This window comes from Hydra viridissima, unplaced genomic scaffold, assembly GCF_058129835.1.
Source record: "Hydra viridissima isolate aposymbiotic clone 2 unplaced genomic scaffold, HvirCarnegie_v1 scaffold_16, whole genome shotgun sequence".
Classification (NCBI taxonomy): domain Eukaryota; kingdom Metazoa; phylum Cnidaria; class Hydrozoa; order Anthoathecata; family Hydridae; genus Hydra; species Hydra viridissima.
Genome location: NW_028324315.1, coordinates 9,476,496 through 9,500,148, shown reverse-complemented (window position 1 = coordinate 9,500,148; position 23,653 = coordinate 9,476,496). Strand labels below are relative to the sequence as shown.

The window sequence follows — 23,653 nt, the reverse complement described above, 5'->3', positions numbered from 1 at the left end:
CTTGTTTGAGAACGGAAGGCTAGGAACAAACTTCATAGTGGGTGGTCAGTTAAACTTTTCAGTCGAGGAATTAAGCATCAAAGATCTGAAAAATAAAAAGAAGAACTCTTTGTTAGAAGTTCTTATTTTTATTTTTCCTCAATTTCTATTTCTTCTCTGTTTTTTTGTTTTTTTTTTGAAATGATGGCTTTTCTTCTTTTATCTATTTAATTCGTTTAATTTTTTATAACAGGCGCTTTAGGTCGTTTCTGTAACTAACTCTGAAATATTATTTAAAAGTTCAAATTGTAATAAATACTTGAACAGAAGAAAATCCTTTTCGTAACTTTAAAATGTAATAAGAACATTTCATGTTTGAAAAAAGCGCTTGTAAAATTAGTTTCACAAAATATCTTTTTTAAAATATGCATTGAGATAAAAAAAAAAACAAAAAAAAAACACAAATCTCTTAAAGATATAATAATGTAGAAGAGAAGCATAAAAGAAAGAATAGGAAAAAGGAATAAGAACGACGCATAAAAAAAAAAAAATTCCATGCCTAATATAAAAACTGTTGTCTAGAGAGAGCATTTTAAGTTCACTTCTTTGTCATTTATTTTAGTGCATCGTCGCTGGGTTTTTTTAGGCGCAATTATTTCTTAGTTGCTGTGCTTTTTTTTTAAGTAAAGGTAATCAGGGCCTATTAGGCAGCTCCTGTTGCTTAATCTTCATCAAAAAATCCTGTTGTATATTTTTACTTTAAAATAAATGAAACATTTACGTAAATTAGAAAAATTAGAAATTAAGGCAAAACAAAAAGCCTTATTGGTTAGCTGAGGAAAAAAAGGCACGGTTAGAGACAACACTTTAACTTCGTGTCCTATCTCTTTCGTTTAAGGTACCTTTTGAATAATTTTTCAAAGAAAAGCTCGCGTGGTATTCCATTTTTAAGTTCAGCTTATGTAGCTTGACATCGCAAAACTCAAAAAGGCAAGATGAAATGTAAGAGAAACTTAAAATAAAATATACATGAAACAAAAGTTAGGCTGCATAAAAACAAAAACTGCATTGCCTAACATAATAACTGTTGTCTATAAAAAGCTCTTAAAGTTCGTTCTTTTTCTCTTATGATTTAGTGAATCGCGATTTGGATTTTCTTAGGCGCACATGTGTCTTTGTTGTTTTTTCTTAAGGAAAGGGCACCAGAGGTGATTACGCAGCTTCTGCAGCATAATCTTTAACAAAGTATTCTTTTGTAAATGTTAACATTGAAATAAACAAAAACCATTTGCGTAAATAGATATAGATAAGACAGTAAATGTGCATAAAAAGCCTTGCTACTTTAATGAAGAAGAAATGGATGAATAGATGCAACATTTTAAGTTCGACGGCTAATTCTATCGATTGAGGTACATTTTTAACATTTTTCCAAAGAAAAGTTAACGTAGCCTTCCTCTTTTAAATCAAGCAAATGTTTAAGGTACTTTTTGAATATTTTTCAACGAAAAGTAAGCATAGCTTTCCCCTTTTAAACGTAGCTTATGCTTAAGGTACTATTAAAATATTTATAAAAAAAGAGTTAGCGTAATTATACTTTATTAAATCTAGCTTATGCTTAACGTACTATTGGAATATTTTTTAAAAGAAGAGTTAGCGTATTTATCCTTTTTTAAATATAGCTTATGCTTCAGGCACTAATAGAATTATTTTTAAAAGAAGAATCAGCTTAGTTTTCCTTTTTTAAATCAAGCTTATGTTTAAAGTACTTTAGGAACATTTTTTAAAAGAACAGTTAGCATAGTTATCCACTTTTAAATCTAGTTGATGCTTAAGGTTCTTTTAGAATATTTTTTTCATAGTAGAAATAGCGTATTTATCATTTTTTCAATCTAGCTTATGCTTATGGTACTATTAGAATATTTTTTATTAGAAGAGTTAGCGTAGTTATCCTTTTTTAAATCTAGCTTATGCCTCAGGTACTATTAGAATAATTTTTAAAAGAAGAATTAGCTTAGTTTTTCTATTTTAATTCAAGCTTATATTTAAAGTACTTTTAGAATATTTTTTAAAAGAAGAGTTAGCGTATTTATCATTTCTTAAATCTGGCTTAAGGTACTATTAGAATATTTTTTAATAGAAGAAATAGCGTATTTATCCTTTTTTAAATATAGCTTAAGGTACTATTAAAATATTTTTAAATAGAAGAGTCAGCGTAGTTATCATTTTTTAAATCTAGCTTAAGGTACTATTAGAATATTTCTTAATAGAAGAGTTAGAGTAGTTATCCTTTTTTAAATCTATCTTATGCTTAAGGTACAATTAGAATATTTTTTAATAGAAGAGTTAGCGTAGTTATCCTTTTTTAAATCTAGCTTATGCTTCAGGTGCTATTAGAATAATTTTTAAAAGAAGAATTAGCTTAGTTTTCCTTTTTTAAATCAAGCTTATATTTAAAGCACTTTAAGAATATTTTTTAAAAGAAGAGTTAGCGTATTTATCCTTTTTTAAATCTAGCTTAAGGTACTATTAGAATAATTTTTAATAGAAGAGTTAGCGTAGTTATCCTTTTTTAAATATAGTTTATGCTTAAGGTACCATTAGAATATTTTTAAAAGAAGAGTTAGCGCAGTTATCCTTTTTTAAATCTAGCTTTTGTTTATAGTACTTTTAGAATATTTTTTTAATAGAAGATTTAGCGTATTTATCCTTTTTTAAATCTAGCTTATGCTTAAGGTACTATTATAATATTTTTAAAAGAAGAGTTAGCGTATTTAACCTTTTTTAAATCTAGCTTTTGTTTAAAGTTCTTTTAGAATATTTTTTAAAAGAAGAGTTAGCGTAGTTTTACTTTTTTAAGTTTAGATTATGTAGCTTGACAAAAAAACTCAAAAAGTCAAGATAAAATATAAAATAAACGTATAATAAAATATAGATAAAGTAAATTTTAAGCTGCATAAAAACAAAAACTTCATTGCCTTAAGTAAAAACTGATGCCTAGGAAGAGCTTTTAAAGTTCGTTCGTTATGTCTTTTAGTTAAGTGAATCGCGATTTGGATTTTCTTTGGCGCACATGGCTCTTTGCTGCTTTTTCTTAAGGAAAGGTCACCAGATTGTGATTTCGCAGCTCCTGCAGCATAATCTTTAACAAAATATTCTTTTGTATATCTTTACATAGAAATAAACAAAAACACTTTTCAAAGAATAGTTAGCGCAGTTTTCCTCTTTTAACTCTAGCTTATGTTAAGGTAGTTTTTGAAGACCTTTTCAAAGAGAAGTTAGCGCAGTTTTCGTCTTTTAAGATTAGATTATGTAGCTTGACAACACAAAACTCAAAAAGGCAACATAAAATATAAGTTAATCGTAAAATAAAATATAGACTAAATAAAATGATAGGCTGCATAAAAGAAAAAAAGAAAAAAACATAACATAATACTCCCCTTATATAAGTTTTCATTGAATGAAATGAATTCCTTTGCGTAAATTTACACAAACTAGTGAGAAAAAGTGCATAGAAAGCCTTGCTATTTTGCTGTAGAAGAAGTGGATGACTAGACACAACTTTTTAAATTCGTGAGCTATCTCTATCGGTTTGAGGTACATTTTCAATATTTTTTTAAAAAAAACGTTAGCGTAGTTTTCCTCTTTTAAGTTTTGATAATGTAGCTTGACATCACTAAACTCCAAAAGGCAAGATAAATTATATGCTAATCGTAAAGTGAAATAGAGATGAAATAAATGTTATGCTGCATAAAAGAAAAAAAAATACATAACATAATATTCTACTATAAAAGTTTGGATTGAATTAAATGAATGCTTTTGCGTAAATTTATACAAACTAGTGAGAAAAAGTGCAAAAAAAGCCTCGCTACTTTGCTGAAGAAGATGACTAGATGCAACTTTTTAAGTTCCTGAGCTATCTCTATCGATTAAGGTACTTTTCGAATAGTTTTTCAAAGAATAGATAGCGTAGTTTTGCTCTTTTAAGTTTAGCTTATGTAGCTTGACATCACAAAACGCAAAAATCAAAAAGTCATGATAGAATACAAGATAAACGTAAAATAAAATATAAGTGAAACAAAAGTTAGGCTGCATAAAAAGAAAACATAACATAATATACTTCTACGTATGTTTACATTGAACTAAATAAAACCCTTTGCGTAAATATAGGTAAACTAGAGAGTAAAACTTCATGAAAAGCCTCGCTATTTTGCTGAAGAAGAAATGGTTGTCTAGATCTTTTACAACAAGGAACTTTTTGATTTTTTTTTTCCGAAAAAATGGTTGGAGTAGATTTCCTTTTTTAAATTTCACTTATGCAGTTTAACATCACAGGATATATTGTTTTGCTATTTAACAAACTCTTAAAACATCAAAAGTAATTCTAAGTGCAACTCTAAAAACTTTTAACAGAATAACAAAAAGATAAAAAGTTTGAACTGTCTTTAAATAAGAAAAGCGAGAACAGTTTAACAGAACTTCTCGTTTATTATGTAATTAGCAAAACAGATAAAAATATTTGCAAAGACATAGATAAAACAAACTACATAAAAGGCCCATCTTTATTGCCAAACTGAACAATTTCATCTAAACTACATAAACGGTCTCACTATATTGCCATATTGAACAAACTTTTCTAAACTACCCTCTTTTTGAATTTTTAGCTTCATGTTTTTAATTTTATCTTTAATATGGCTTCGGTATAAGTACTTTTGCAAGACATAAATGAGCTTGTCACTGCTATGATTTGCCAAGATGCCAATGTAATCTTTGTACGAGCAGCTTGAGCTTACATCTGTAAACACGTCTTGCAAGATGTATGCCAAGACTAAAGCTGCACAGCGAGGAAAACTTTACAAACTCAAGTCATAACACAAAGAGATTAAATCGAATATTCATTTGGTTCTGAAGCATGACAAGATTTATTTTGTTTACTTGTTTATTTATTTATTTTTTTTGTTGACCTTATTGTTTGCACTGATAGCACTAACTGGTTTTTTAAAAAAGATTACCTAATTGCCATTGGCTAACTTCTGCTTCATTTTCCTTCGTTCTTGGCTGAGTTTATCCTGAAATAAAATACAACCATGTTCATTTTTCTAATTCATAAAAACCGTTTCTAAGTGTTAAAGATGTAAGTGTAGGCATATGAACAAATACATGCTTGCATCATTAGACAGTAAAGACTAATTTGAAGCCATTAATAAGAACGATTTTTTTTTAACGACATTTTTAACGGTTTTTTCGTTTTTCTTTAATGTTTTCTTTTTGTAACGTTTTTTCATTAGGTATTTTGGCTGATGATTAAGCCACTGTCATGTATATGATAACAATTGGCTCAGTGTGGGATTTATGTATTAAGGATATATTATTCGTTTGCCACAAAAAAAAAGTCAAAAAACTTTTAATCTTTTTGGGAAATACAATAGAAAATCTTGGAAATTCCACATGTCGTCACTTAAGGTCCGTAAATAAAACTAAACTTTCATGCGTTATTAATTTTTTAAACGTAAGTACTTTGGAAATATACAGCAAATGCGGAGATTTGCGTTCTGTTAAAAAACTATTTACCAAACTAAAACGTAAACTAATTGTTTTTAAAAAAATATTTTAAAATATATTAACTTTAATCGAAGAATAATTTCTTGCTTTATTTTTTAATTATAATAAATTCATATTGTCGTATCAGCATGAGCTCAAAAAAACTTGGAAGACCTGAGGTTTTAAGCAAAACTCGTATTAATAGTGAAAGATTTGCTGGAAAAGCTTCTGATTTACCTGTGAGTGATCTACCAACTTACAAACAGTTCATTCAATACGGTTATAAGATTGAGAAAGAATTATTTAATGGACAGAAAATTGACTCTGTATCAATCGTGACAAAAGTCAAGAGTGACTTGCGAAAACTTTGGTATAGAGTTAATCCAAATCTACCTCTGATAAAAGATAAACCATTAAAAAATAAAATATCCAGAACATTTAAAAAAGTATTATCTGCAGAACGAATTCAATCTAAAAACCATAAGTCCAGTATAAGCTGGCTAGAACAGAAACTGGAAACGTTGTTTGATTTGTCTGCTTGCCGGTGCGATCTCCCAATTATTGATGACTGTAAAGATAGGTAAATATATATTTGTAAACATTTTTTAGTACAGTTTGTTTAATGTTTAGTGAAAAAGATTTTATAAGGGTTGATGAAAATTTACTATCCTATTTTCCTCGCCTTCTACTAAGGTATTAAGGTAAAGTCTTTATCTATATACTAAAGAATGTAAGCCTATATAATAAATAATTTCTATATTGTCTTGATTTTATAGTAAAGTAATATATAGTAAAGCAGAAAGGTATATCATGCAATTTTTATCAACATTTACTGTTGGAATTGATAAATATGGAGGTTTGGATAAAAACGAGCCGCAAGTCATTTTAGCATTTACTGCTTTTTTAAGAAGTTATGGTCACATGATTAGTGATCATGAAATTTGATTCATTTTGTTCGCTTTAAATTTTAATACTTTTAAATTTTAAAATACTTCACTTATTTTAGGTCCCCGTTCTGGAAAGAGAATATTTAAAGAATCAAAGATGCAAGATAGGACCAAAAGGAAGTTGGCAGTTAGGCAACGTGGACCAAGTGGAGGCAACTAGGGTTGCCAAAATGTATATTAGACAGGAAAAAGAAGCCACTAGAGAGCTAATTAGACAGAGAAGTCTTCAAACAACATTAAAACTTGAGTCAGACGGTGATTTTAGTGCTGGATCTTCAAGTTTAGATACAGCTGAAAGTGAAGAATTTGAGGAGCAAATCATAAGTGAAAGAAATTACACAGACTTATCTAATTTAGCCAAGGCTGCAATAAGGTATGAAGTAAGTGATGCTGCTGCAGCTGCAATAGCAACAGCTGTGTTAATTGACTACGAAATAGTAACTGAGAGTAAAAAATCTCAGATAGTAATGGAATATAAGATTTTTTGTGAAAAGGTACGAGTGGCTAATTCAATTGACACAAAGCATCGTCAAGAAGTTTCACAAATAAAAGTAATTGGTGTTGATAGCAAGAAAGACAAAAATTCATTAAATTTATGTAATGAAATACAAGAGTAATGGGGACCCTTTCTTTTATCGAACTACCAAAGATGAACATCACCTCACTTTTACTTGTGAAAATGACCCTTTCTCTGGAAATTATCTAACTCATACTATAATAGAAAATGGTAAAGGTAGTACTATGGCTTCAGCAACGTTAAATGTGCTTTCTAAATATGATAGTATTAAAAGCTTGGAAGCGATTGTTCTTGACAATACAAGTTCTAACACTGGCGTAGATAATGGTTTAGTTGTCAAATTAGAAAAGCTTTTGAATCGTAGCATTCATTTAGTTGGTTGTTTACTTCACCATGGTGAGCTACCTCTTCGTCATGTTATATCTGAAATAGGTGGAAAAACTAATGATTCTAAAAAGTATAAGAGCCCTATTGGTGAACAAGCGTCTGATACATTCATGCATGAAAAACCATTGGTTCAGTTTGTTCCTATTGATTCCGAGATAGAGTTATATGTAAAGCCCAACATTGTTGGCGATCTGAGTACGGACCAGCGTAAACTTTATGAGTATTGCACTGGAATAGCTAAAGGTTCCATTTCTGTCAAGTATGCTAACAGGAAACCTGGTCCAGTCTGTCATGCACGCTGGTTAACTCTTGCTTTGAGAATTATGATGGTTTATACAAGAACCGAGATACCTACACATGATTTAAACTGCATAACAAAGTACATAGTACAAGTTTACTGTCCTATGTGGTTTGCCGTTAAAAGTTCAGCGCATTACAAAGATGCACCAAGGCTTCTCCATAAAACAATTCAATTAGTCAAGAAAAGGATAGCAGAATTCAAATTATTGTATTAAAAAATCTTCGGGGTAACTCCTACTGCTGCTGTCAAGAAAACTTTCTTTATGCTATGCTGCTAGACGATGAAAAAGTTGTAAGAGACCGTGCTCTTAATCAAATCTTGAAGATTAGATTATCCAGGGAAACAAATCCAGATTTCAAACCTAAAATCAAAGCTAAGACAGTTATGACCTTGAACTTCAATGCTGATGTTTGGACCGACTTAGTTGAGGTTTCTTCAATACAAATTGAACCTCCTACGTCAACTTTTGTATCTTCAAATGAATTACTACAAGCTATTCAAACCGGCAATAAACTTTCTCTAACTGATTTGCCAAACAAATCTCAGTCGGTGGAAAGAGCTGTAAAACTCACATCTGAAGCTTCTAAAAAGGTTTATGAGCAGGTAAAGAGACATAACTTCATTCTGGCTAAAAACCAAAGCAAAGCCGAAAACAAGAGAAACGTGAAAAAGTCAAAATATCGTATAATTATCTCAGAGTAATTTTACAAACTTGTTTTTACAACAATTTTACAAACTTGTTACAAATGTAATATATTGTATTTAATGTATATAAATGTGAGTTTAATGTTCTCTTTTATGAAAAGGCATTTCTAAAATGTATTATAACTTCAAGCTTGGTGTTACTTTAATTGTTAATGGTCTATAAAAACGTTGAAGCAAGGGTGTTATATATATAAATACCTATGTAAACTAAAAAGACCTAACCAGAGCTAGCGCAAACAGATAGTAAATAAGGGTGTGGGGTAGTGACTTTAGCAAACTTAAAAACAAACAAAAATAGGAACTTGATCTCTGATCATTGCCGAATAATATATTAATTAAGAGCTCACTAGCTTTAATAAGTTCATTGTTCGGGGAGGAGTGTCATACACCCATTTTTTAGACTCTAGCCCCAATAATTTTCCAACATCGATAGTTTTAAAGAAACTTTAGTTTCAATCGACTTGAAAACTTGAAAATCGGTTCATAAAAAACGATATTATATTTTATAAATATCTGCGACGGAAAATTTATACAAACCCTACCTCGTTTTCACATGGCGTTAGCCAATGAGATTTCATAAAACGTTGTGAAAACGAGGCGTGACATGTAAAAAGTTTCCGTCGCAGATATTTTTGAAAAATAAGGTTTTTCAAAATGTTAAATTCTTTTAAATATTTGAAGAAAACACACCAATAGCTAAAAACTTTAAATTGATTACCCAAAATGATTGTAGCTCCAAATTGAATAATTTTTCCGGATTTATATTTATATTTATGGCTTACATAAATCCCAAAGTGAGCCAATATGATTTGGAAAAAAAGTATTTTTAGACAGTGGCTTACTGATGATTACCGGTACGCCGGTATGAAACTTTAAGTACCAACAAAGTTGTCATCCTTCGCTGTATCTTCTATGTAATTGCTCTTTCCAGCATGCTATTGAGCACTCTCGAGTCTCGAGTGAAGAAGTCTTTTACTAATCACAAATATATATATATATATATATATACATTAACCAATTAACCAAAGGTTTAATCTTTTTGTAAGCAACGTCTTATTATTTTTAGGCATCTCAAACAATTTAAGGGTTACTATGCTTGTTCATCTGTTCTCAGAGAAGAGAAGTCTACTATATATCTTTGACGCGGTAATGGTCTTGTCATAAGTATGACTAGTGAAAATGTTTTGTTCATTATAATTTAATTACAACTAGATGTTTTACTTTGATTTAGATCCGGCTTGTCTCACTCCTATTCTCTGGATTAGAGGCCCAGCTCTAAGACCAATATAGATCTTTCTGTTGATAAAATACTTGTTACGTAAGACATCCCAGATTTTTCTTGTGGCGTCAGTGTGGTTATGGCAGCATATTTTTTATTCAATATTGCTTATTCTTAGCCATTGGAAAAATTACTATGTTTTATCAAACACCATGTTATTTCTCATAAAATTAAACTTTGCAAAACTGCTAAACAAATTTCAAAGTTGTGAAACCTGTAATTGCAAAAATTGTAATTTTTTTCAAAAATATTTTCAGCATTAGGATTTTGTTTTTCTTAACATTAAAAAATTCTTTATAAATAGGATATATGTTAACCGGTATCGTTGATGGTAGTATCGCACATGCGAGACTTCCGAAACTCCGATGCTCAATCCCTTTAATGGAACAATGAACTTACCTATTGCAAAGGTTGTTCCTAGCCGTCTGTTTTAGAAATTAGACAATACAGTGAAGTTGCTTGCTAAGAATTTATTCATTTGGACTTTGTAAATGTATATATTTCAAATGCAATATAAAATAATAATAAAAAATATATAAAAAAGGAAGTTCCTCTTCTTGAACGTCCTTTGTAAGTGTGTATAAGCTCTCGGGTGATTTAAGGCATGTCTCGCTTTTAAGAGTGTTCGGTTGCACCACAAAACATTTCTTTTGAGCATAACTTTTTTTGCCAAACAATTCACTAAAATGAATGTTACCAGGCAAAAGTTGTTAAAAATTAAAATATTAATTTTTTACAACGTTATGGGTTTTGAAGGATTTTGTCTTTTCTGAAAAAGAAGAATATCTTTAAAAGTAAACAAATTGATATTTATGCACAACTTTTCCAGTAATGTTCAGTCTAGTACACTTCGATAATAGTTATTGTCCACTTGTACAATTAGTGATTTATGGTACGGTTAGAAAATCCGACATTTTTTATAAACTTCCGGCGTCGTCCCTAACACAACTAAAAGAGGCAATCATAATTAACAGCACTTTGAGAAATAAAGTCGAGAAGCTAAATTAAGATTTTTTTGTCGGGAAGCTTAATTTAGATTTTTAAATATTTTGCAAATGTTTCAACCAAAACAAAAATATTTTTCTAGTTTGAAAGTTTTACATGAAAGTATGTAAAACCAGTTATCTTAATGCTATGTTTATCTTTTTGTTTTTGGTTTCTACTTGAAAATGAATTTAATATTTCATTTAATCTTTTCAAATTTTTATGATTCATTTTCTGTGTAATATACTTGGTATATGTTGGAGGTAGATACATGCATACATGCATACATACCTACCTACCTACCTACCTACCTACCTATATACATACATACATACATACATTTTTGAAAGGACAAGGAAAAAATGCAAAATCCAAATGTTTTTCATCAATTATTTGTCTTTAGTCAACCTTGAAGTTTTAATTGGTGGTGGGTCTAAATAAAACCTATACAAATATAAGAGAGAAATTTATAAAATTTCTTCCTTAAGTTCCATTAAATTTTTTCTTTCATTATAACTACATTATAATGTGTATAAAATACAAGGTGCTGGATTAATATTTACAGCTTTTTAATCCTTATTTCTCATAGAACAATGAAAAATAAATATCAAGCACTCTTCAAAAAGCAATATATGGGAATGAGATCATAGTGTTAAGCTGATTGTTTCGTCGCAAAAGTAAGAAATGATAATATTAAATGCTAATTAATCTTTTTTTACCAATTTCATTCTTTCATTCAGCTTCTCCATTGTTAATTTTTAGAAAATACTTTGGAAATCTTTTGGAAATGGGCAAAGGCTGATATATCCAAGGTTATGAAAAGCACATGGTGGATCAGACTGATGACAGGGCCAGTAAACCTAATTTTAATGCAATTTTAAAAGACAATCTTTAACTATATTTTGTTTTAGAAAGAAAATATTTTACTACCTTATGTTTATCTATAAGTTTTTATTTCCTAAGCTCAAGTAAGTTATTATCTTCTGATTTGTTAGAGTCAAATGTTAAGATAAAGCCTATGCTTGGGGTAATGAAAAGTGAAAAAATAAAATTATCAAGAAAAATATATACCAGGGTTGACCTTTAGCCTTTTTGTATTATAGGCGAATGACAAATACCCTTTAAAAAGTCAAAAGACTTTTAGGGGGTATTTTACTACGTTTTTCCTATTTCTATCGTGCAAATTTCAAATTTCGCCAAAAAAAAGTGTACAAAGTTGAATAGGTTTGGAACATTTAAATTCGAACCTAAGAATATAGGTAAACTCTATAAGTGCTTTTTTATATGAAAGCTAAAATTTTAGGAGGACTAAAAGAAATCCATCATTCTTAAAAAAAAAGTATGAAAATTTTTAGTGCCAGTTTCTTCACATTCGTATCGAAAAAAGATCTAGTAAATTGTCCGATTTTTTCCTTACGAAAAATTTGGTTGAACCAATAAAGGCATTTCTGAGCAGTATTCTCAAAAAGGATGTAATATTTTGGAACCTCAAGTTCAATAAGAACGTACACTTTAAATACGTAAATATAATCATTTATATTTAACAAAAATAAAGTACTAATTTTTTGTTAAATATGAATGTATTGATTTGATTGATGTATATTTTTGTCTATTATCGGTTGTTTCTATAAAAACAATGTCGGCCTTTCATAACTGTATACTTAACGTCTAATTCCTAATGCGATCAATCACGCGAGGTAAAAATACGTCACAAGCGTTTAAACAGAAATAACACGAAAAAAAAAACGAAATTTTTTCAGACTGGCCTTGAATTCTCTTGAAAACTATTTGAATTAAACCTTATCAATAAGATATCCATAACATTTGTTTAGACAAGATATGAAATGAGCTTCTGTGCATATAGAACCTAACGTTCTATATGCACAGTAAATAACACTACTGTTGCTAACTATAAGTATTGCATGTTAAATTTGAATTCTTAAACAGCTAGATTATAAAGGAATTATGCAAAAAAAACGAATCTACCCTTAGCTTAAAATTTTACACTTTCCGCAATACTTTCATGCTGAGCTACAAGTTTTTAGACCAAGACTTTTTGGTTTGCCAAACATTCAAAGTGAAACCTTCAGCGCTTACAGTCAATTTTTTTTGTTTCATAATTTTATCAACCTTCTTGTCGAAACACAACATAATATATTCGATGGCTGATGGAAAAATTAGGACAAAGGTTAGGGGTTAGGATTCGAAGGCTATAACGGCTGAGGGTTCTGCTTAACAATTTTCACCGCTAATAGTTGTATTTAGCTAAAACAAAGGATAAAAGCGAGTTTTTTAAATTATGACAATCTCCGGACAGTGCCGAACACGAGAACCAAATAGAAAATCTAAACTTCGAATACCTAAACATAACCTTTAACCGTAATCTTAAACCTAACCTTAAACCTGACCCTAAACTTCACCCTAACCCTAAGCTAAACCCAATGTTTAACACTTATAAATTTAATTAGTTTATGGATATCCCAATTGATTTATGAGAATCCCAATTTTTAACAGAGCCTTTTAAGATAACTTTTTTTTTAGTTCTCTAAGAAACCACACAATTACTAGAATATCCAGAGACAAAAGAGTTTTCAATTTCCCCTTTGACAGTTTGCTCGTTAATGAGTTCAATAGAGTTAAACTTGATGTTAGTTTTCCAGTTTTGATTTTCAATATCGCAGAACTCAAATTCCAACTCAGAATCATTTTCAACACTAAAAGATTCTAGCTCAAGGAAGTACCAACCTGCATGCAATGTGTCAGCAACAATAGTGCTGTGAGATAGCCGACTATTATCAAAATCTGATTGGATAACTGTGTGCCAGATATTAGAAGGCATGATCTCTTCGACTAAAACTGTTTTGATAACTCCATCAACTTTTTTCATTCTAACGTATGTCCTGTGATTTTCGGATGTTTGAGGCCAGTCTGCATCTGCCCCAAGATACATGTGAAGTCTAACACGATAACGTCCTTTTGAGCTAAAGGGAATTCTTTTAATGAAGTGTAGCCAGCAAACATTTTTGACGACCACGATGATTTGTTGAAAAGATTCGTTCCATTCTTTAACAAAGCAGTTTGGGTTGTCAATATGTGCAAAATCTTCCGCCTCAGCAACAGGAACCTGAAGCATCTTCCCATTGTCAGATGTTTTGTCTTTTTCCACTTAAATAATAAAAGAAATTTTATTAGATTTTGTTCTTTATTTTAGTACTCAAAATTTTTGTTCAAAAGAAGCAAAAAATGATTTTATTCCATAACATTTGTTTAGACGAGATATGAAATGAGCTTCTGTATAAGAGGTAATAAAATATCAAATATAGAACTTTTTTGTAACTTGCTTATTGAGCTGCAAATAAAATAGTTGCTTAAATGGTATATATTTAATTACTAGTTCAATGTGATGATTCAACAGCTCAATATTTCCAGATGAATGGAGAAAATAACATGATATCAAAATTTAAATTTAATGTTAATTAATCGTTAGTAAATGAAATTATAGACGATTATAGATTCACTGTATTTTATATAGTTATAGAAATTGCTTTTAGGCTAGCATGATCCCAGCTAACACAAAACGTTCAAGTACGTTCGAAGAACATTGGAAACGTTCTTAGAACGTTCTAAGAACGTGCCCAACCGTTTCTAACGTTCTACGAACGTTTCTTGAACTTTTTGTGTTAGCTGGGATGTTAATATGTGCTCACTGAATGTGAGAGACAACTATGAAAGGAAATCAAAATATTAAGTAATTTTGACAAAATGAATAAAATGAAAGAAGGATAACTTCTTGAAAACAACTTACTTTTTTAAATATATAAAATAATATGTGATGGAAAACAATATTTAAAAATATTTCTCATGTAAGAGCATTACAGAAACTCTTGTTTTACCTAACAATAGCCGTGTTTTTGAAAACAAACATTTCCCAAAAAATTTATAAAATGTTGAGTCATTCTTTAATGATTAAATAATATTTATATCATTTTGCTTAAAAAGTACAAACATGTTTGAAAAAGTGGAGTTTAAGTAAAATATTTTTTAATGATATTAACCAACAATATTTATTGAGAAATATATTCAATTAGAGAAACTAGTTGCAAAATTAAGGTGTGATTAGGTTTGCTTTTATTATTGCTCTTTCTATAGTCTCATAAAGGATTAAAAAACTAGTCATTATATTCTTTAAAGACATTAACTTTTTTTTATTGCAAAAATCTTTCTAGTTTTAAAAATTTATTTTATTTGAAGTTTATTTTCTTTTAAAATAATGAACTCATTTGTAGTAAATATAAAATTTAATTTATGGTGTAGTGTTTTTTACTCCTTATATTGGCTATGCATTGAAAAATTTACTTTAATTCATTTCGTGAAAAATTAGCTGTATCTTGCTCTGTTAGTTTTTAGCTGTCTCTTGTATATTATTATCAAAAAAAAAAGAATAGCTGTCATTTATTGCCTCAGTTTTTAAATTAATAACCAAAAAATCACCAAGTTTTTGGAATATAATTTGAACTATTCATTTCCTAAATTATACTTTTCATTCGCAGCATTAACTTTTATTAACTTTATATTCTGTTGCATTACAGTAATTATGTTGTAGCATATTTTCAGTGTTTCATTTTGGGATCCGTATTTCATGTTTTTGGGATTTAATTTAGATATAGAAAAATATTAGTGCAAGCCAAGTATACTTAGATTGCGTATTACAACTGTGTTTTCTAATGCACTATAAATGGAATAATATTTCTTTTGTGAATCTGCATGCTTATGTGTTTGCATTCTTAAAAAGACGATTATGAGCACTCTATGTGTTTCAGAAATTATTTTTCTTGCTTAGTTCATGACTTTGTAAAAAAATATCAATCTATTGTCATTCGCCAAGTTGACCAGCTTGCGAATGGCAGAGTAGCTTCTTTCCCGCATGTTCCCTCAGCTCCCTATCCAACTAGAGAAACGTAGTTTTCTCTCGCAGAGACTCATTCCATTCAACAGGGTGTATTCTCTCTCCTGAGAAAGAGTCCGATTTGAAGAGGCAGTTCGCATAGATGAACTGCTTTTCCACGTTTTCCTTCTCCCCCTTACATTGCCGCAAGCGTGAACCCACATTTTCCGAGCTATTATTTGCAAACGGGCATGCACTGCACTTGTAGAAAACCTTAACACACCGATGCATTTCGGCAGCGTAGGACCTAAGATCTTTTTCGGTGTTATATGTCGCTTGACAATATTGATTGACAATATTGAGTACCACTGGTACCTGGGTGCACGATCACAAATACCTTCTCTGCTACACCAACTGCTATTGTTTTGTTTTTGACTGTTGTTCCCCTCTTTCCCATTGGATGCACATCATTCTTTTACTCACTTGCGGCAACAGACAAAAACTTCCATCAGCAATTCTGAATTGTTTGCCAAACAGCGCCTTATAATGGATTTTGGGTAAAATCTTTATCCTCCTTACCCTTGGAGTCCTGCCACACATTAAGCATAGCTGCAAAAACTACTATTTGAACTACGAAGAGTTGTATAATATGCATTTACCTCAGTAAATGCGAGAGATGAAATACATCCTCTCACAAAACCGAAACCGATGTCACTAAAGTTGCCAATGCCGGTGTGACTACTCTCAGTTTCAGATTTGCAATTTGGCTTCTTATAAACCATCAACAGTTTTCAAATACATCTTCATTTGACTTCCATTAAAATCGATTATGAAACATTTAAATCCTCGTAGAAAAACTCCGATTTACATCTTTTCAACAATTTCATCTATTAACCGCAACAAAAAGCTTTTTTTGCCTTCCCCATAAAATGACCTCCAAGAATTGACGCTTACGCAAGTTAAAGGAATTTCTCAAGCACAACAGTTACTTGTGCTTTCAAGAAAGTTTTGTTTCCAATATTTTATTATAAAAATTGATTTTTTAATTATTCCCCTCACCAAATGTCACTTGATATTATTCATTAAAGTAAGATATTGCTTGAAAGGAAGAAAAATCAAAAAGGTTCTCAGATTAAGACAACGATTTTTCCAGTAATTATTCCTAACAAAGTTTATTTGAAGCAAAATGACTTTAATGGGGATATAAAATACTTTTTGCAGAGATCGACGAATTCATGGCTTACTAGAAGTTTGTTCAGTAAAGATGCATCTCTCGAGAAGCATATGATTAATCAGTCAACAAGTAATATAATATTGAATGGTTACAAGAATGAAGTCATAACTCTTTTTAAGCTGTATGGTTTACATAAAATGCTTAATGCAGTGTTGAATCATTTGCCAAAAGCATTTTGGTTGAACTTCACAGTGTCTTCTTTTAGCAAAATATGCTGATACACGCAATATATATATATATATATATATATATTGCATATATATATATGCAAAATATATATATTTATATATATATCGTTTTTAATTAATATCGTTAATTAAAAACGATAAAGGAAAAAATATATATATATATTTATATTATATATATATATTTATATTATATATATATTATATATATATATATATATATATATATATATATATATATATATTCTTTATCGTATTTTATTAATATCGTTTTTAATTAACGATATTAATTAAAAACGATAAAGAAAAAACTCATTATAAAAGTTTTTTCTTTATCGTTTTTAATTAATATCGTTAAGTAAAAACGATAAAGAAAAAACTTTTATCATGAAACTTTAAGTTTCATGCCAACGGCAATCATCAGCTATATATTAAAAAATCAAAAATTAAACGTTAAAATTACATTTATAATTACGGTGGCGTGAGTTCTAATGACTCCATGGAAACAAAATTTTAAAAGTATAACGTGACGTAAACGTAATATTAGGGATCGCTAGTATACGGTATACTAAAAATTTAGTGTACAGTTTACCGTATAGTATACCGTAAAGTATACCGTAAAGTATACTGTAAACTATGACGTTAACTAAACTTTTTACTTTTTGATTTTTTGGCGAAATCGTAATACAAATTTGTAAAGAGGTGTTAAAGATTTGAATTTTTACCACGTTTAAAACATATTTGTTTGATTTTTATTCAATGTTTTTGTTTTTGCATTTTATTGTGATACTTAATATAAGTTATATTATATAACTAATTGTTTATAAATGTTTTTTTTATAAACAATTGGTGCAGTTATGTTGATCGGGAAAGCATAAGCATCTATTGGCCGGTGACCCTGGTTCAATTCTTCCAGGTGCTTTTGTTTTTTGTTTTTTTTGCTTTTAACATAAATTTAAAATAATTTTTCGGCAAGGAGAATTGGCACAAACGGACAATATTACTTTTATCTCTGGATTTTAGAAGCCGACGATGGAACCAGACAAATTTGATTTATTTCCGAACCCAGCCCCCAGCTAAAATAGTCAAATTAGCGCAGGGTTAAAATGCTTTTTTTTGTTGTTGCATTTCACATTTAACTACTTTAAAAGAGAAAACAAAAAAAAATTGAGAAAAACTTTGACAAACTTTTTATGTTTACTAATATTAGGAATAAGCACTACTAAAAATTAATATATATAATATCAATACTGTCGGTCCAGACTGTCGTACTACCCCAAAATTTGCTTTTAATTTTTGATGGGCCAGATAACCCCTTGAAAATAGTAATTATTAAATTTGCACTACATCCTCACTAGATAAAGAAAAAAGATGAAGGTGTTGATCAAAATCAGCAATCACACATTACTGGATTGTTATCTTACTGCTTCATTTTTAAAGCAAACATGTTTTGTTTTTTTTGAACATAGCTTTTTAAAAAAAATTCTTGTGTTTTCAAATAATTTTGAATAAAAGCAGTAAAATAATTATATTCAAATATAAACAGAAATAAAAAAATAGTAAACAGAAACAGTTATATTAATCTTTTGCACAAAATTCCAATAATATTTCTCTATGAAAATATTTATAGATTTTTTAAACTTACTATTAGTAATTTAATAAAGTTTTTAATTAATCATTTGAGATGACAAATCACTTGAATCAACTGAAGTCTCTAGAGTGAAATCAATAGAAACATCGTCTTCATCATTATCATGATCACTAGTATTACCAAGCATTATATCAGCAATATTTGCTTCTTTTTCATGGAGTGTGGCATTTGCATACATGAGCACTAAGCCAATTGCTTTTTCTTTTGCAAGTCGGTTTCTACGCTTTGAATGTATAAAATCGTACAAACTCCATATTCGTTCACTTGCAGCTTGAGAAGTTGGAATAGTAAAGACTATTCGTGCAACCTTTGCTAAATTTGGAAATTTACTTGCACCTTCGACTCCCCACCAGATATCAGGATCCATTAATTCAATTTGAGCTAAAAAATCTGATGTTGGATTTGCACATAGTCTCTGAAAAGATTTTATTTCTTTTTTTGAAGTTTGATAATTGCAAAATCCTCTTGTTTCAACTATGTACTTTGGAAGTAATTCAAGGACCATAACAAGATCACTTTTACTGGATGGAGGAGGCTCATTATACATATTTCTACCACCATGATTTCGTGGATCAAGAAAATAGGCAAATCCCATAGATGGTGTGTGAATAAATTCCCATCGATGTAAAACAAGACTTTTCAATATTGAGTCCTCACACCATATTTGCATTAAGTTAATAAATCCTATATAAACTTCAGAAAGTAGACAACTATCTGATTCCAGTTTACCTACTAGTTTTGATAATGGTTTCATAACATTAATAAAACATTGACAGTTTTCCCAAAAAAATTCATCTTGTACAATGTTTATGTATTCTGATTTTTTTGTGGATGGAGATATACGTGAGAAAGCACCTGAGTTGACTAAATTCAAATGAACTAATTTGTTTTCAAGATTACGGGCAACTGATGTATGATGGCTATACCACCGTGTTAAAACTGCATGTGATAATGTTCGCATTTCCTTCAAATTATTTTCTTGTTTCACACGATTTTGAATTATATGAAATTGATCAACAAGAGATGTTCTTTGTTTAACAAATGCTGTCAGTTTTTCAGACTTTTCTAAAATATCCACAAATTCAGGAAGAAGGCAAATATCTTTTACTAAAAGATTAATTGTATGGGCAGCACAACCATTACAAAAAATATTTGGATATTTTCTTTCAATAATATCCCATGCAGCTCTCATATTTGATGCATTGTCAGTTACAATGCTTGTAACTTTATCAACACCAACCTCAAGAATTACATTTTCGATGCGTTTTGCAATATTAATACCAGTTTGTTGCTCTTGACCAGTAGGCTCAATTTTGTAAGCAATTGGTTTCATGGTCCTATTTTCAACGTGAATTGAATAATTAATGAGATGATTTGCATTAATGTTTGAAAATCCATCTGTCACTATACTTACATATTCAGAACTATCAACATATTCTTTTATTCTACATTTTTCATTATTTAATGCATCTTTATAAAGGCGCCCACTAATGCATTTACTAGATGGGGGTTTATATGCAGGTCTAAGATTAGCATGATGTTGCTTCCAAGCAGAAGAATCAGCTAATGCAAAAGGTACTCCTGTATGAAAAAATATCCTTGCATATGATTTATCTATCTTTTTGATGTCATCTTTGTTTATAGTGTCAAAGTACGAATTTAGCATAGTTCTTTTAGCAGGCTGCCCAGATTCTTTAAAAACTGAATGTTCAGAGATTTGTGAGTTCATATTATCATTTCCTTTAGTTTCAACTAAAACACTCTGAACTTCTCTTTTTTTATTTTTGAAGCACAACTTAACCTCTTCAGACACTTTTTCACATCCCCTTAAATGCTGTACCCATCTCAATTTTGAGCGTGCTGTTATTTGTTTATCGCAATATTTGCAATAAATTTTTCTTGTTGAACCTTTTCCAAAAAAAGAGACATGCTTGTAAACTTGATCAGACATTAAATAATTTACTTAAATACAAGAGTATGATACAAACATATGTATTACTATTATCATTAATTTATTTCAGATCAGAGAAATCCATTGAATAAACAAAAAACAGTGAAAAAACAACCAAAATACTATCTTAAACGGTGAAGAGCAGCACAAACAGCGTGGTATAAAAGTATAACTACTTAACAAATTAAAGTTTTTCCTAAGTAAATCTAAAAAACAAAAATTGAATTAAAAAAAAACACTTTAATTATGATAAGTTAAATAATAGACATGGCCCAGTAATTTAATTAAGATAATATAATTATCAGATTATCTAGTCAGTCCGAAAATACTTCACAAATAAAAGTAAACAGGTATACTAATGTGTATACAAACTTTTAGTATACCAAGTATACGGTAAAGTATACCGTAAAATAAGTATACCGTATACTGTAACCGGCGATCCCTACGTAATATGAATCAACCAGGATCATTCTTCGGTATAAAATGAGGAAATAAGGAACTTATTCTTGTGCCTGCACTTCGAGACCATTTCACTCATTGCATTAAGTTTAATTATTAAATGTTTTCTGTTACGCTTAAACTTGAATTTTTTGTGTTTTTAGTTATTTTAACAAAAATTAAAGCGAAGAAATTAAAGTTTTGAAATGCCAAACAAAGCAAAATCTTACATTGAGTGCCGAAACTATGTTTGAATTCTTTGCATGTTAAAAAGTGACCGACCACTAACACTCTTGCTGATAAGCAGACTGACAAAACATTCACCAGAACCTTTTGACTTAAATGATGATAGATTCCACATGGGATGTGCACAAACAGTCGTTTCCATCTTCAGAAAATTGATGAAGGAAAAGCTACAAAGCCTTTTCCTAACCTCTATGACTTTTCTTCCATCCTTGTGAAACAACCCACACAAAATTCACCTGATTGCAACTGCATTATTTGCAAAATTGCAAAAACCAATGAAAAACACCATTACCAGTGACCAGCAATGTTGTCCCAGAGAGAAGCCCTCCCAAATTTTATAAAAGATGTTCACATTGTCTGACAATAGTTGGATCAGGATTACCACATCATTGTACCCCTGCAACAAGACGGGTAAACCTACTAAGGCTAGCAAAAGAAGTCACCAAAAGTGCAGAGCTTGTGGCTTCTTCTGTGTTGAAAACACATGATTCATCACCCAATGGTACAGTGCGACTTAGCCAAGCAAGTGGAGGTCCTAAATTACCATTCAAACTTGGTATGTCCATTTGATTAATTTAGAAATTATTATTTTCTTGTTTATGCCTTAGAAAACCAATATTTATAAATCCACAATTCAATTTTTAAAAAATATTTAATTTTGTTTTAGGAAAAGCAGCACCAACTCAACTTTTCAAGGAACCACTTCCTGCTGAAAGCTTGGTTAAAGTTTAGCTTAATACAGGGCTATCCAACAAACGCATGAAACAACTTGCTTCAACACTAAAAGCACCAAAGCTTTGCAGCTCTTCCTTCAAAGACTCTGGATTGAAAAAACAGCTTTTAATTGCCATCTCTGAAGGAATGCCAGAAACATTTGAAAACATACAAAACCTTTTGAAACTGACACAGTCAAACTCAATTCACTTTGTTTTGTTTTGTGACATGAAAGTTGCTAATATCATCAGCGGAATTCAATCCCATGCCAATAAACATCCATGTTGTTGGTGTGATGCTGAATCTTCAAAACTTGGACTATGTAGTTATTTAAGAACATTTGGAGGCATTAAAAAAGCACACCAAGAAGTTATAGCTCATGGAAATGATGTGAAAAAAGCTAAACAATTTGGAAATGTCATCTACTCACCTTTGTTGAACTTCCCAAATGAGTCCCTCATTCTGGATACAATCCCACCCATGGAACTTCACTTGCTTCTTGGTGTTGTCAACCATCTCTACAAAAACTTGGCCAACATTTGGCCAGAATGCAAGACTTGGCCAGAGGCATTAAACATTCCTCTGCAGCCCTTCATGGTGGACATATTCAAGGAAATTAGTGCCAAAAGCTGTTGAAAAATGTAGACATTTTTCAGGAAAAGGCTGAAGCTGCAGCTGCATTTGCAGCATTTCCACTCATTCATACATTCAGAAAGTTTGAAAAGACGGTCGTAGTTTGTTTTGGAAAGCAGCTTGATAAAAATTACCAAGAAGACATTGAAAACTTCAGAAGTTCATACCATGATCTTCCTGCAACCATCACACCTAAGGTTCTTGCTGTATTCTTCCATGTGTCTCTCAGAATGATAAAGGTCTTGGCCATTTTAGTGAACAAGCCACAGAAGCACTTCAATCAAATTTTAAGCCTCACTGGCAACGGTTTAAGAGGAAGACAACTCACCCAGAATTTGGAAAGCATTTGCTTAACTGTGTTGTTGACTTTAACGGTAAGCATGTTTAGTTAGTGTAATGGCATTCCAAACAGAAAGAATTTGGCAGAGTATAATAGAAGCTTATTTTTAGTTTATTTTCTGAAATTATTCTTTAGAAGCCTTTTTTATTCATGAGTTGTTTTGCTATTTTTGCAAAATGTATAATTTTTGAATGAAATACAGAAAAAAAAGCAATGTTCTATAAATTCTTTCAATAAAGAATATGGGTTTTAATTATGACTGTTATAGGAAAAAATTGAAATGCAAATATCTCTCACGGACGCCAATCCTGGATTTTAAAAATACTTGGAAAGATATCCAATTGGTATGTACTATGACCCCTTAAAAGGATTTTTTCGGGTGTTTTCATCAATGATACACGTAAAATTTTCAAACAGTGATTACAAATGTACCAAGTAAAAACATTAAAAAAAATTAGTTGCAACAGAATTATAGACACTGAAATTCTATCTAAAAATCTTTCATTGTTAATGTGTCCCCAATGTGAAAACTGTGCACTGTACCTAGGTGATTACCATGAAAAAAAGATAGGTCTAGCATCGTAGCTATATTTGCAGTGTACTACACTATCTTGTGATTATAAACATGAATTTTATACATCAGATAATTGTGACAAAGGGTTTGATATTAACAACAGGACAATATAGGGGAGACCGGGGCTAGTTGCAACAGGGGTAGGTTGCAATATTGCGGTTTAAA

At 30.3% G+C, this 23,653-nt stretch overlaps 1 protein-coding gene and 1 pseudogene across 1 annotated transcript in view; one reads left to right on the top strand and one right to left on the bottom strand.

Annotated features, from left to right (window-relative positions):
• The first annotated feature begins 6,327 nt into the window (after positions 1 to 6,327).
• LOC149877994 (uncharacterized) lies at positions 6,328 to 8,371 on the top strand (annotated as a pseudogene).
• Positions 8,372 to 13,158: 4,787 nt separating this feature from the next.
• The window catches only part of LOC149877992 (uncharacterized), a 15,868-nt gene continuing 5,373 nt past the window's right edge, over positions 13,159 to 23,653 (bottom strand). The window contains exon 2 of the mRNA XM_090074418.1: positions 13,159 to 13,802. Within this exon, the coding sequence (XP_089930544.1) occupies positions 13,183 to 13,802 (620 nt within the window). The 3' untranslated portion in view covers positions 13,159 to 13,182. The remainder of the gene's footprint in view (positions 13,803 to 23,653) is intronic.